Source organism: Pundamilia nyererei, unplaced genomic scaffold (assembly GCF_000239375.1).
Source record: "Pundamilia nyererei isolate P.nyererei 1_Seehausen unplaced genomic scaffold, PunNye1.0 scaffold00189, whole genome shotgun sequence".
NCBI lineage: Eukaryota > Metazoa > Chordata > Actinopteri > Cichliformes > Cichlidae > Pundamilia > Pundamilia nyererei.
In genome coordinates, this window is record NW_005187590.1 from 502,998 (window position 1) to 518,409 (window position 15,412).

Here is a 15,412-nt window from a genome sequence, read left to right on the forward strand (position 1 = left end):
GTGACTTCAGTGGAAATTTCAAATTCAGGATCTGACACAGGCTGATTCATGTCCTACACAGTTCTTACAAGTTCATAGAAATTTCTGTTCAATTAGAATCAAGTATTTGAATTGATGATTGTAATTTTTATTCAATGTTGTAATTTGCGTTTCAACAATTTTTTGATTAATGTTTTGTTTCCGTTACAATAATATACTTTAATGTATAATATTGTAAAGGAAACAAAACAGGAAACAAAACATCAATCAAAAAATTGCTCTCTTTTTTATTCGGGCTACTTAAATTTATTTTGGGCTACCAAAAACCGAAGAGTCCCTGCCCGAAGGGCTACCAGGGAATTTGAAATTTTGAGAGCCCTGCTTAGCCTTGCACGCATTCTTATTTTAAACTTAATCTGGAATTCATTGCAAACTGTTTGTGCGGAATATGAATGACAAGATTTTGTTTTTCTACAAGAGTTAGTAAAAAACATCTCCAGTGTGATCAAATCTTCTTGCCAAACATCCATAGCTTGGCAGTGTATACAGCACTATAATGACCAGACCTAATTCTTTTGAAAACCATACATCTTTCCACAGGTCTCAACTTTATCAGACATCACCTAGACACAGAGCTGGATGATGCTAGGGCAAACAGCGGCCTATTCGACTAAGATGATGGACCCATGGGGTCAAAAAACCCAGAACCAGGGCTGGAGAGGTACCTTTCATGTCCATTCACTGGAGGTGTGGATCTATTGCATGGCGTCCCTCACATCAAGAAGCTGTTGACCAAAATCAATACACCTCTTCCTGCATCTGGAGCTTGTGAAGGACTTATCAGTCATGCAGGACTCCTGTTCACTGCTAAACAGTTACAGCTTCACAGAAAGAACCTTGAGAGCAAACTGCTGCTGAAGCTTAACCATCACCTTACTGAGTCAAGAAATGGCACATTTTTGCTAAATATGCAGAAATAAATGCACACCCATACAATGTATGGTAAACTGAGCTCCCTTGTATGTACATGAGGAAGATGTCTCGTTCTGTTTTCTCTGAGGCTGCTGTGCCATTTGGAACAAAAATGAATATAAAGTTTACAGCATATCTTGTCACTGGAAATTGTTTGGACTGTTTATATATTTATTTTATTTACTGTAGGTATTGGTGAAAAAAGCTTGTTGAAAATCTGAAATCTTGAAATTAGAATTGTTGTGCCTTATTTTGTTCATGTTTTTACATATATTCCGTTTGAAAATACTAAAATTTGTATATTTATTTTTTTTGGTTTGTCTGATAGCATTTATTTATAAAATAAATCAGACATTTCAAACGGTTACTCGCTACTTGAGTAGTCTTTTCACGAAGTACTTGTTTACTCTTACTCGAGTAACTTTTTTGAAGACTACTTTTCACTTTTACTTGAGTAATATTTTAAAGTAATGCTACTCTTACTTGAGTACAATTTTTGGATACTCGACCCACCTCTGCTTTTGGATCCACTTTTTTGACCATTTAAAGAAACCGAATTTTGAGGTACTGTTGAGTCCACTTCCCTTCTCAAAGGTGTCTAATTCCTACCTCTGGTATTTACCTAGTAATATTGCCATAAAACCATGGAAAGTGAGGGCTGCAGAACAGAAGCCAACTTACACGAGGAACAGGCCGGTTGTGTATTTTAGGACCCCACGGACATTACTGCCGCTCTGAGTTCGGTGACGTCAGAGCGGTCTGCCGATATTTGCGGGTTAAGAAAGATGGCGGCTGAGAAGAGCAGGTTGAAACAGCGGAGTCATAAAAGCAGCATATTTAAAGAAGGTAATTAATGCTCTGAGACTTGAAAGATTCTAGTAAGAAGAGTTTTTGTGTGGTTTTAACCGCAGTGTGTTTGTGCGCGTTTGATAGATAACAACGGTTATGAAATGACAATGCAGCGCTCCGCTTCGCCAAATATTCGCCTCAGCCGTTGTTTCGCATATTATTGCGAATTTGAGCTTCCCGCTGTGTTCGACCGATAAAATATCACTGAAAAGATTGTTTTGATAATGACACCGAGCGTGCGTTCTTTGAGCCGGGGACGACTCATTCTCGCTGTGCAGTGTGTTGTTACAATAAAGCCGGTGTGAAGCCACTCAGCTGTCCTCACCTGCAGCTGAATCTGTTTGTTTTTCCTGCTACTGCTTACCCCTTGAGCTGATGTTCCTTCTTGTAGAACATGTCATTATAACAGCCGCTAAACCGATCTGTCAATGTACAGTAAATAGAAGCCTGTATTCGTCTATTATCTAGCAACTAGCTAACTTAACTTGCTGTGTAATTTTAGCTAGGCTAATGTACGACGCACTGGATAACGAGGCGCTATAACAGCGGACACCGTTACAAATGTAATATAGCTTTATGCCTTAGGCCTTAGGGTACACACATTACAAATTAACTTCGAATTCCAACTAAAGTTAAAATTGCCAGTTGAAATGGCTTTCCTCTCTTATTAAGAAATTCATGAAATTAACATTTGTAAATGAAGATCTGAATTGAAAAATTCAGCTTTTTAATTCTCTAGTATCGACGAAACTTGTATTATTTTTGCAAGAGCTCTGATTGTGCAGCCTTGATCTCAAATGTAAGTCAACGATTTAATGGACAGAGGTCAGAAGGAATAAGCAGTGAGGTAAGTTTACCTTAATACTGGAATGCTCTACTATTTAGCTGTGGAGCTTCAAAGAATTACTTGCCAGTAGTTGTTACTTGCCAGTAGTTGTTACCTGTCACTGGAAAAAATAAAACGCATAAGCAATGCTGTCGTGGTTTTCGTGAAAGACACCCAGTATCAGGTTGGAGTAGTTCATAATAATCTGCTTACAAGGATCTCAAGGATACCAGGACAGCTGTGTTGGTTTCCCTGAGCTGGCTGTTTAGGAAATCTTGGATTTTTAAAGTTTACTAACTCCTTAGTCTGTTTGGGGAGTGTTGGTGGACTGTAATATCAAAAAGCCTTCACTGTTCTTTACCCTGTTTTTAAGCACAGAGTTTCTTATGTCATTGAAGAAGAAGCTGGAACTGTTTGCTGTTATAGATGTCATGTGATTTGTATGTATTTGTGCTGGTATGTTTATTATCTTGACAGATTCAAGTTCAGACTGAATATTGCAACAGCACTGATGCTTATAGACCTGTACTTATTAGCCTGATCCTAATGGGAATTCTTAGGGCGTGGTTATTGGTTTTGCAATTCTCTGATAAGCCCTGGGCTTCTTCATAGAAGCACTTTAAGACAGATTAGCAGAATTTTGACTGAATATAGTTTCTAATGTGTTTTAATAGCAAAGGACAGACACTGGAGAAATGTTTAAATTGGGCAACTTGCTGAAAGGGTGAATCTAAAGGGGGCGTGGCATGTAGACTGTTTATTTTCAGGGTTCCATAGCGTTATTTATTTTAGATTTAAATTTAATGCCCTGTCCTACCTATGACATGACAGCCTTACCTATCTGCTTTTGATGTGGAGGAGTAGCAGCTCTACTCTGAACCCCTCCCGAATGACTGAACCCATCCATCCACCTTTTCGAGGCAGAGCCCATCCACCTTTTACAAATCAGGCCTAGATTAATAGATTTACTGCATTTCCCAAAAACCATGAGCAGTCTGGTGGCAAAGTTGGCGGTCTACAGTAGTCCTTTTTAGCAAATGGCTGTGTTAGCCTTGCTCCATCTTAATAATTACACCAGCAGCAGAAAACAAAATACACTGTCCTGTCCAGCAGCTTCACGCTGAAACTTTACCGTGTCTTGCCAACATGGGTACAGACACAAACTGTGACTTCTCGTGACGAAAAGTCTGAACTCACTCACTGAAAATACTTGAAAACAAGCTAACTTCTCCACCTGCTCTGTGTCATCGCACACTGTCTCTTTGCGCTCTTTTTACTTTTCCTCTTCTCTCCCACCTTGTGCTACCTTCACCCATCATATGCAGGAAATTACATTTTTCACAAGCAGTTCACAATAACTGAAAGAACCTTTTTTTTTTTTAAACAATGTAAATATGTTTTTAGTCATTTTACATAAACTTTGACTTTTAACAAAATGCATTTACTCAATTTCCTTTTCTTTGTAATCTTACTTTACTTTCTTACTCCACTTTACTATCTATCTATAAATCTAAAATTAGTAAAACATAACTGAAGTTTTAGATTATAAATACAGTATGAGGGAGATGGATGATAGATATTAATAGATGGATCTCTTTGAAATCTTCATCCAGAAGAGTACAGTATGTTTATGCTTGGATACATTAATAGCTTTGCATTATTCACAGTTCAGATGATCTTCATTTGTCTAATGGTGTACCTCAGTGACCCCTCTGAGTTTATCAAATATCTGAAACAAAGAGTTTCTAGATGTCTTCCTCCCTTTCAGTTAACTTTATTCTGATTTGCTGGCCCTCGTAAGTAGAACGTTAAAGCACGGACTGTCTTTTTCATATAGCATAAGCAACATCACTGCTTCTATGACAAATTGAATGGGGACCAGGTCACCCAAAGAGTTAAATCTGTCCTGGTTACATGTCTCTATTCAATCTAAGTGGCTCTGTAGGTCAGTGAAGCATCACTGCTGCCATACAAGGAGCTTTACTCATCCAAAGGTTAAAACTGACTTTTGTAAATAGTGGTTTTATTTACTATACACTTCAGGTCAGGCCTGCAGTTCCGTAATGGCAATAATTCCTCTTAGAGGACTATAATCAAGAGGAAAGCTGAGGCTTCTAGAATTAGACTGGGTTTTTTCCCCCCATCCAGCAGACTTTCACTTCGACTGCCAGTTTATTGATTCCTGCAAGGAGACTCAACCTTCAAGACTACAGCCATGCTATATAGAACATATTCACACTGTAAAGAGTGCTTAGTTTAATGCATTTATTTGAAAATGGCAATAATGGTATTGCATTTGTTTAGAACTGTCAGCATTTTCCCATAAATAAAAGGCAATTAATTATTTTATTCTCTAAATACTCTAATATTCTATATTCTCTAATATTCACGTAAAGATTATTTTGGTAGTCAGTCTGTGGCTAATCTGTCAGTTAATTTTTATTAGTCAACGATTATTTATTCACTCCTTTAATCTTTGCTTCCTGTAGGCATACCTCTTGTTCCAGGCTACAGTGCATATTTGCTTTACCTGTTCAAGTTGCCCAGCTATAAATGTCACCCTGCTGTCTCTTCTCCAGCCAATTAAAATAATGACCCATGAAACATATGAATTTGAAGTCAGTGTTTTCAACCAATAACTGTAGAAAACATGGACGACCTAACAGCTTGTCCCCTGGTGTCTGGCTCCAGTATTGGTCATAAACCCCGGCTCCTCCATGTTATCAGATTTTTCACAAAGATGCTTTATGCCATTATTAGCAATTCTCATTGTTCAAGGGGTCTCCTTTCTCACAGGTTGGATTCTAGTTAATAACTTAATGCTGTTATTGGGGTCAACGTCATCATGACAGCTTTGACTGGCAACTGTTGTTACAGAGAAACTTGCCTATATCTAATCTGGAATGGCTGATAGAGCCAGGACGCGGAGAGGAGGGCCAGGATTTACTTTCCAAAACCACGACTGTTTCAAACTGACAGCATGAGGTGTTCTGCAGTAAACTGGATTAACCGACAGAAGGACCAGAGGCCTAACTGCACTTTTTCGGTAAGTTGAATGTGTGTTTGTAAGATAATCAGAAATTAACATCCTGAGATAGCTAGCTTAGTTGAGCAGTCATCTGTTGGGGAAAGCCGTGTTTGGTAGCTAATCCGTGCATGTGAATGAATATACCTTGACTAAACAAGTCACTCTGAGCTTGAATGTACATTAAAGTCAGTGCTGTACAGTCAGAGCTCTGCTGCTGTACTCAATGGAAAGATGTTCAGACCTGCAGCTGAAGATCAGGCACTAAAACTGTTTATAAGAGCAATGGAAAAATGCCACTCTAGCTGCTCAGTCACTAACTAACATGACAGTTACTGTACTTTTTATGAGTATTATTCTGTAAGAGCAACAAGTTAGACTCTCCTTCAGTTCTTTTGGAGAGCTGATTATAAAATATATGCAAATGGCAGCATTTTTGTGTCTCCCTGACATCTGTAATGACAGTAACACCAAATTAATAAAAGAAAATGCACTTTAAACCCTCATTGATGGATTTCATTCAGTTTTAACAGAAGAAGAATTACTGAAGATCGAAAATGTTCTCACAATACAGCCTGTAAAATCAGTCCCAGTTTCTGATTTCCGTTTGTGTCTTACACAGCTGATGTTCACAAACTAAAAGAAACAGGATTATAATAGGAAAGCAGGGGTATCTATACACAGCCTTGTACCTGGGGGCTTGCTTGTTGTGTTAGAGACTCCATGATAGTTCCTCCTCTTGCTCCCATTTCTTAGGTTTCTGTTGCCTGAGGTATTCACTGAGCACATTGGTGGTGGCCATCTTTCTGGTGTAGTTGTGGATATTCGTTGTCTCGTCCTGGACTGTGGTACTGACACTCACTAGTCCCCGGCCTCCTTCCTTCTTAGGCATACCTTCCTTCTATTTAGGCGTACAGTCACAGGGTGCTAGATTTGGGGTGAAACCCTACATGCATGGTAAGGAGCTTCCATGTCTTGATGACAGTGGCTTCTATGTCTGCATTGCTATTGCTGCATTCCATAGTCTACCAGAGGCCTGGGAGCTTGAGGGTCCTGCGGAGTATCTTTGCCGTTTCTAGGACTTCGCTCTTCTGGACAGAGATATTGGATGCTGTTCCTGGGATCTGCTGGAGCCACTCGCCTAATTCCTGACAATTGCTGCATTCTGTAGTCAGTATCCATAATGATCTCACTGAGGGGGTTCAGGCCTATGCAGAACTGGAACATCTCCTTGGTAGATCCCGCACTTGATGGTGACTTGGGCTATGGGCTTGAAGTTGGCCTCTAGCATTGTTTACCACATCTGCATTGGGTTCCTGATGAAGGCTGTTAGGGACCCGTTGATCTTGTACAGTTCTAGGCATGCCAGGATCCATTTGTGGTGCATCGAGTCATAGGCCTTCTTATAATAAATCCAGGCAGTGCACAGGTTGGTGAACCTGGTCTTGGAGTCTAGCACAACTGTTCTGTCTGCCAGTAGCTTTGCCAATTCCTTTATGTGCCCCCTCTCATGTGTTGAGCCATATGCCTATTCATTTTAGCTACTATGATACCTGACTAGAGCAGGGCGATATGACCAAAAATATTTATCACGATATACATTTGAAAATTTGCGATAACGATATAACTGATGATATAATTGACACTAGACAAAATATTTTACAACTCCACAACTTTATTAGTGCAAAAAAAACAACATCAATGTATTTTTACTTAAACAAGCAGCTGTTTTTTATTAAAAATTTAACAGTGCAAATGCAAATTCCTTGCTGACAGTTTAACCAAAAGGCATTTCCAGTGGAAACTGGCCGACATATCCTCAGCATAACCAAGGCATAATCGCCTTGTGCGTATGAAAACAAAGGCACTGCTCATGCGCGTTTTACCCATATACCCATCGCAATATTTCATTTTCTTACCGTTGCCCAACATTATACCAGTATTACCGTGAACTGTATAATATGGCCCAGCCCTATACCTGACAGGAGCTTCCATGGGGTACTGAGGTAGGGTATTGGCCCGGAGTTTGATGGAACTGGACCCTTCTAAGGATCCTTGGGGAACAGGACTGTCCGGCCTTCAGTTAACCATTGTAAGTGTCTTGACTAGCAGCTGCTTCATTTGCACTGTTAGATTCTCATAGAGTGCAGTCAGTTTCTTCAGCCAGTAAGAGTGAATCATGTTAGGGCCTGGTGCTGTCTAACTCTTTACATTGGAGACCCTTTCTTGGATGTCTGCCACTGTGATTGTTACTGAACCCTGTTCAGGCAGGGTTTTGTGGTCTGCTCTTATATCCACCAGCCACTGAGCATTGCCATTATGTGTTGCGTCCTTTTCCCATATGCTCTTCCAGTATTGCTCGGTCTCAAGCCTTGCTGCTGTTCTCATACTGTTCCCCTGACACTGACATTGGTTTATTGTCCTGCCTTCTATTTCTCTAACCCTAACCCTCTTGAAGCGGCTGGAAAAGGCTCAGTTTTTGCTTGGCAGTTTCTAAGGCCTCGGTTATGGGCAGCTTGCTATACTTCTTGGGCAGCTTCTTAATTTCCCCTTTCTGTAGCTCCGATAGTTGGCCAACCACCTTCCTCACGTCTTTGATCTGTCGCCTGGATTAACAAGGTCCGCGTCAGGTGTTGAGTAACCAGGACACACAGATGACAAGTGGAACAAGACAAAATAAGTGGGCAAGAGACAAAAATAGGGCGCTGTTGGAAGCTGCTACATAAGTAACCCCAGCGGAAATAGTTGCATGAATGGATGAGGGACCTATGGAATTTTCCATACCCAGCATCCAGATTGATGGCGAAACTAGTAGCTCAGTGTTCCAACATTTGGAAGAAGGAACTGCTCTCACGGCTAGAGATTAATGAGGTACCACCCAAATGCTATGTCATTTGGAAGTCAGCCACTTCCTCTATGTTGCCGCATGTTACATGCCGAGCAGCTGAGAAATAGAAGGCAGGAGAATAAACTAGCTGTTCCCAAAGGAACAATCCAAGGTGTGCTCTCAGTGGCAGGGGAACAATATGAGAACAGCACCACCAAGGCTGGAGACTGAGTAATACTGGAAGAGCATACGAGAGAAGGACGCAACACATAACGGCGATGCTCAGTGGCTTGTAAATCTAAAAGCAGACCACTGCACTAACCCTGAACAGGGTCCAGTAACCATCACAGTGGCAGACATTTAAGAAAAGGGTCTCCAGTATGAAGAGTTGGACTGCCACCAGGCCCCAGCATGGTTCACACCCACTGGCTGAAGAAGCCAGTAGGTTGTCAGTGAGCGCCTAACTACACAAATGAACCAAAGGATCAGTCCCATCCAACCACCGGCTAATAACTTGCGTCAGTACCACGTGGAGGCTTCTGGCAGGCACATGGGTCAATACATCAGCGGGGCACATAAAGGAATTGGTAGGAGTATCAGAGGAGCAAAACACCAGCTACTGGTTGACAGAGCAGTTGCCCAAGACTGCTAGACTAGGCTGACTAACCTGTGCACTGCATGGATTGATTATAAAAAGGCCTATGACTTGACGGCTCACACTTGGATCCTGGAATTCCTAGAATTGTACAAGATCAACAGGACCCTAACAGCCTTCATCAGGAACTCACTGGTGATGTGGCAAACAACACTAGAGGCCAACTTCAAATCTATAGCGCAAGTCACCATCAAGTGCGGGATCTACCCACTGCTGTTCTGCATAGGCCTGAACCCCCTCAGTGAGATCATTACGGATACTGACTACGGAATGCAGCAATTGTCAGGAATTAGGTGAGTGGCTCCAGCAGATCCCTGGAACAACATCTAATATCTCTGTCTAGAAGAGAGCAGTCCTAGGAATGGCAAAGATACTCTGCAGGACCCTCAAGCTCATAAGCCTCTGGTAGATGACCTGAGCTTGAAGGATAAAGACCGGCCACAGGTTTGAAAGGGGGAGAGAGAGAGAGAGAGTTTTTTTTTTTTTTTTTTTTTTCTCCCTCAACTGAGTTTGTTTCAAGTGTTCTTGTTTAAAAGGGCAAAATTAGGTTCTTAATTAGGTGTTGTTCACAAAGTTAAATGTTCAATACTCTGTACATGTTATATCGCTAGAGAGAAATGATGTGAAGCATTAACCTCCTAAGACCCGAACTCTTCCACGGCAGGCATTTTTAATTTCTCTTTGATATTTGGGCTGATTGGGTTCTCATGAATGTAAAAACAAAGAATTACCAGATTTTATTTTTTTTAACCAGATTTTTGTTCCTAAGAAAAATGAGAGCCACATATGAGGATATTCGTTTAAAATGTTGATAGAACAGTAGCAGTATAATGTCCTCGTAAGTGGATATCAGGCCCTTGTAGAGCAAAATTAAATATTTTGGTCTAAATAACCCAAAATGTGATGTCCACATATGTGGACGCCAGGTCCTAGGAGGTTAATATGTTGTCCAGTACTCGGGCAGCAGCTCAAACAATGCTAATGATGTGTGTTTGTCTCTTGTTTTCCTGCAGGTGACCACCATTGAATTCTGACCACTTTATTTCAGATTTGAGAGATACACTTCACATTTTACAGTTTGTAATGATTCTTTTCTCCTTTTGATTACAGGAGCCGCCCTCAGCACCACCCAGAAAACAACAACAGAAAAATCATGTTATGTGTTCACTCTTGATGAACACACTGTTCATGACATGTTGGGTTTGTCCATCTTATTGGCCGAGCGGATAGTGGAGGTCTGAAGACTTCCCTGTTTGATCCCTGCGATGAGCGTCAGTCCTCCTGATGTCACAAAAATAATGTCTTTCTCAGTGGGTCAACAGAACATCTGGCACAGGACAGGTGTAATTTATAAAATAAAAAATAAAAAAATAAGCATGAAGCTTCTCCTAACCTTTGGACCCAGAGAACCGCCTTGGCCCTGCCTCCAGGGTGAATCTGTTGATTATGTGGACTCTGGATCATGTTATGAAATTAGAAGAAGTAATCACACTTCTGTGAAACCTTCTGCTGCTGTGTTTTTCAATCTAACATTTTATTCAAACAAAGTGCTTTGAGAGTGTATAATGTATCTAAAACTGTTTAAATCTTCAGTTTTATAACACCTAAGTCTTATGTTAAAATCTGAAAGGATAGCATTAACAGTAAAAAAACAAAAAAAACAAACTTTAAACCACATTTTTTAGAGTCTCAGCAGCTGAATAACAGTTATTAAGATTATTTTAAAATGAACCTAGAATTGAATTTACACAAGGTCCTGAATAATCAGATCCCATCTTAATGGCCTCATAGCACCATATCACCCCATTAGAGCACTTTGCTCTCAGACTGCTTACTTGTGGTTCCTTCAGTATTTAAAAGTAGAATGGGAGCCAGAGCCTTCAGTTTTCAGGCCCCTCTTCTGTGGATTCAGGAGACAGACACTATTTCTACTTTTAAGATTAGACTCAAAATATATATATATTTTCCTTTTTTTAATAAACATATTGTTAGGGCTGGATCAGGTGATCCTAAATATTTCCTTAGTTACATTGCAAGGTCCAGGCTGCTGGGAGGTTCCCATGAGCAAATGGAGTCAAAATTGTAGAAGAAACTGAGTGTTTCTTCTTCAGTTGCCCCTTTCACTTTGTTTATACACCTCTGCATTTCGTTATTATTTATTATAAATCTCTGGCTCTCTTCAATAGCTTGTCCTTTCCCTGTCTTCTTCCCCCCTTACCCTAACTGGTCAGGGGGCCAGATGGCTGCCCCCTGTGAGCCTGGTTCTGCTGGAGGTGTCTTCCTGTTAAAAGGGAGTTTGTTTTTTTTCCTTCCTACTGTTGTCAAAGCACTTGCTCATAAGGGGTTGATGAGCAAGCTTTTTCGGGTTTTCTCTGTTGTATTATTATAGGGTTGTGGGATCTTTACCTTACAATAAGGCAACTGCTGCTTTGATTTGGAACTATATGAATAAAACTGAATTGAAATTGGAAAAGTGTCTGTGTTTTGGAGGTATTGGCCATTTCTCATATTTATAATATTTATTAGAGATTATATTGTTGTCACCAAACCCCCCCCCCCTTTTTTTTTTTTTTTTTTTTTTTTTTGTTTCTTTCTTTGTTTCTTTCTCGTGAGAAGTCATGTATTTGATCAATTTGTAATTGCATTGACAATTTGTAATGACAATAAGAATATTGTATGTAAAATTTGTCTTGGAATGCTTCCAATTGTAAAAATTTACCATTGTCATGGTGATTAATAAAAATACCATTATCATGAAACTGTTTCTATATCCAGTGTTTTTTCTATTTCTGATAATGGTTCTCTTGTTCCATTGAGTAGAACCATGTAAAGTTATGGGTAAATATCATCTTCCACTAATAAAGTATTTGTTTGTGGATTTTGGCTAGGTTTACAGACAACTTTGTATTATCAAAGTCGCATATTATTGGAAAATCCAGACCTCCCATTTAATAAAAATTTCACAGTAATTTAACTTCCTCAAATGTACCTATTCAGAGTTGACGTCACAGCTCCAGGGCACTGATCTTTTAAGTACTTGTGCGTTGCAGTCGCAGGACGACTGTGATATTCTCACACACTTTTCAAAGTCTCCCTTTCATCTTTCTTCCATCTTCTCCACCCTCCTGTTATGCTGTGTTTTAATGGTCACACTACATTTTTCTTTGTTAGTACTGAGTGTAGTCTTGGCAGGCAGTCAAGGCGATACTCTCCAATGTATTTCTGTAGTATATTGTAGTTCTTAAACCATATAAGTGTTTCTGTAATATGACACATCAATAAAATTAGATGTTGAGCAATTTTCCTAGTCATTGTTATCGATGACAATGTGTAGCTGTGTCAGATCAACAGTTAGCTGTAAAAAGGATGTTACTGCAGCTGTGGCTACAACCGTAGCTTGCCTCCACCAGTGTGTGAATGTGAGAGTGAATGAATAGTGGCATTGTAAAGCGCTTTGGGTGCCTTGAAAAGTGCTATATAAATCCAATCCATTATTATTATTACTATTACTGATTAAGATTGTGTGATTTGCGTCATAATCTTTGTACTGTTACCTTGTGACAATTGCTTGTAAAGTTGGTGTGAACCATTAAGGTAGCCCTGTAATGACAGGGCTACCTTAATGTAACTGTACAGTTACTGTACTCTAACTGTAGTTTTGCAGGCCATTTCACTAATACTGGTAACACACAGATCAGGGAGTTTCTGACTTCCAGCATAATAGAAAATTAAGTAGACTATAATGAGCTTATTATATTAAGTTATAACATGTGCATCTTTATTACTCTTACTCTTCATGCTTATGGTTCTATTAAATAAAAACTGAATTAACCTCCTAAGACCCGAACTCTTCCACAGCATGCATTTTTTTTATTTGGGCATATTGGGACCTGATGAATGTAAAAACAAAGAATTACCAGATTTTTTTTTTTTAACCTTATTTTTGTTTTTAAGAAAAATAAGAGCCACAAATGAGGGTATTCGTCTAAAATCTTGATAGAACAGTAGCAGTATAATGTCCTCGTAAGTGGATATCAGACCCTTGTAGAGCAAAATTTAGTATTGAAGTCTAAATAACTCAAAATGTGATGTCCACATATGTGGATGCCAGGTCCTAGGAGGTTAAAGGAGGTATTAATTGGCTCACCTCTGTTCTTTGTGCCCTCAGTACACACTCTGGACTCTTTATTTGCCTACTGGTGAAATAAATCTGTAAGAATGTAGTGGCATTTGAGTCTGTCTGAAAACCTATTGTCTCTCCTGTGTATTTTTTCAGTCATTATTATATATGTTTAGCCCCCACTAACATCTATTTAATCTATTCCTAATCTATATATTCCTTTCTATTTCTTATTTATTTGCTTTATAAATACATTTGGCTCGACTTTGCATTGAGAGATGAGTTTCATTATCACCCCAACCGGTCGCAGCAGATGGCCGCCCCTCCCTGAGCCTGGTTCTGCCGGAGGTTTCTTCCTGTTAAAAGGAAGTTTTTTCCTTCCCACTGTCGCCAAAGTTCTTGCTCATAGGGGGTCATATGATTGTTGGGTTTTTCCTCTGTATCTATTACTGTAGGATCTACTGTACAATATAAAGCGCCTTGAGGCGACGCTTGTTGTGATTTGGCGCTATATAAATGAAATTGAATTGAATTGAATTATCCAAGTCAAAAATAATAGAAATGGTCTCCCATATAATAACAGGATCAATGTAGCTGCCACCCACCCCTCCAAACTCCACACTGATTTTTAAAGAATCTGGAAGTGAGTGTAATTTATCTAAGCACTCACAACCAACTGTTTCACAAGTGGTTGTTATATGTAGAGTTGCCAAAATTAAATTGCTAGAAAGTCATGTTATATTTAACAGCAATGTTCATGAATGTTGAGACAACTGAAAACGATATTTTTTTGCTACAAATGATAATTGATAATAAGAACACAGGCTGTAAATCCCTTTAATTGGCTAGTTATTGCTTTGTACCAGTGAACAGTCATGACCAATCATTTCTGCATTCTGAGCCTTCAGACACATTCTAAGCTTACTTTCCCCCTCTCAGGTGGCCACAGTTTTAAATCATGCGCATCCCAGATGAGGTGTGAAGAGGAGGACTATGACCTGCTGGAGGAGGAAGAGGAGGAGAAAGTGGGCAGGCCCCAGCCTGTGCAGATTGTAGTGGCAAATGAGGAGGAGCATTCATTCTTCCTGCAGGAGCAGGTGCTGGAGCAACTGCTGCTGCAGAAGAAGGTCCAGGACCTCCATGTGGTCGTCGTCTCTGTGGCTGGAGCTTTTCGCAAGGGCAAATCCTTCCTGCTCGACTTTATGCTTCGTTACATGTACAAACAGGTAACCTGTCAAGTTCTGTGAAATTCAAATTGTTAGTTTCATCATAATCCTGCTGACAAACATCACCAAATATATCCATTGACCTCAACTCTCGTCTTGGTGGAGCAGTCAAAAGAACCACTGAATGGCCCCACTCTGGCAAAACACAAATGCAAACTATACACCACGATAATGAGCTTATGGAATCTGGTTTTCCTGAATTAATCATTAATTTCAGAATTGGCTTGTTTCAAAATGTTGAAAGTTGTAACGCTGTGAATAATGCTGTACACATATTTGATTTATCTGAGTGTGGCTACTATTAACTGCGGTAGCAGTTTCTGTGTCCATTAACAGTTAATGTTCATAACCGTCACTGGGTGCTATGTCAAGCAGATGAGTGCTGCTCTTTGAAGCAGTTTCTGTCAACATACTGTGTGAAGTCTAATCCACACTGACGATGAAGATTGGGAAATTTGGTTTACTAGGAGTATTTATAATTTTATGTTAAGCTTATACTGCAGTGTTCATATCACTGCAGATGCAGCCCAATCCATCAGACTGCTCCTCTTTCCCCTTGCTGGTGAAGAAGACCCCAAGATACTTAAACTCCTGCACTTGGGGCATCAGCTTGTCTCTCACTCGAAGTGGCCCTTTTCTTATTGAGGACCATAACCTGTAACTTGGAGGTGCCAATACTCATTCCTGCCACTTCACTCAGCTACAAACTTCTCCAGTATGAGCTGAAGGTCACCTGCTCAGAAGAGATTATAAGGCCACCAAGGTGAAAGCTTTCTGCCGCTTGGCTACCCCTAGAAATTCTGTTCATAAAACATTATAAAGAGAGCCGGAGGACAGAGCAGCCTTGGCGGGGTCCCATCAAAAATAAGTCCAACTCATTGCTGGCAATACAAAACAAACACTTGTAACAGTTATACACAGACAGACTAGCTT

At 40.0% G+C, this 15,412-nt stretch overlaps 1 protein-coding gene across 2 annotated transcripts in view; it reads left to right on the forward strand.

Annotated features, from left to right (window-relative positions):
- The first annotated feature begins 1,702 nt into the window (after nt 1-1,702).
- The window catches only part of LOC102201770 (atlastin-2), a 36,349-nt gene continuing 22,639 nt past the window's right edge, over nt 1,703-15,412 (forward strand). For both annotated transcript variants that reach the window (XM_005747109.1, XM_005747110.1), the window contains exons 1-2: nt 1,703-1,797; nt 14,193-14,479. In XM_005747109.1, coding sequence (XP_005747166.1) covers nt 1,737-1,797; nt 14,193-14,479 — 348 coding nt within the window. In that variant the 5' untranslated portion in view covers nt 1,703-1,736. The remainder of the gene's footprint in view (nt 1,798-14,192; nt 14,480-15,412) is intronic.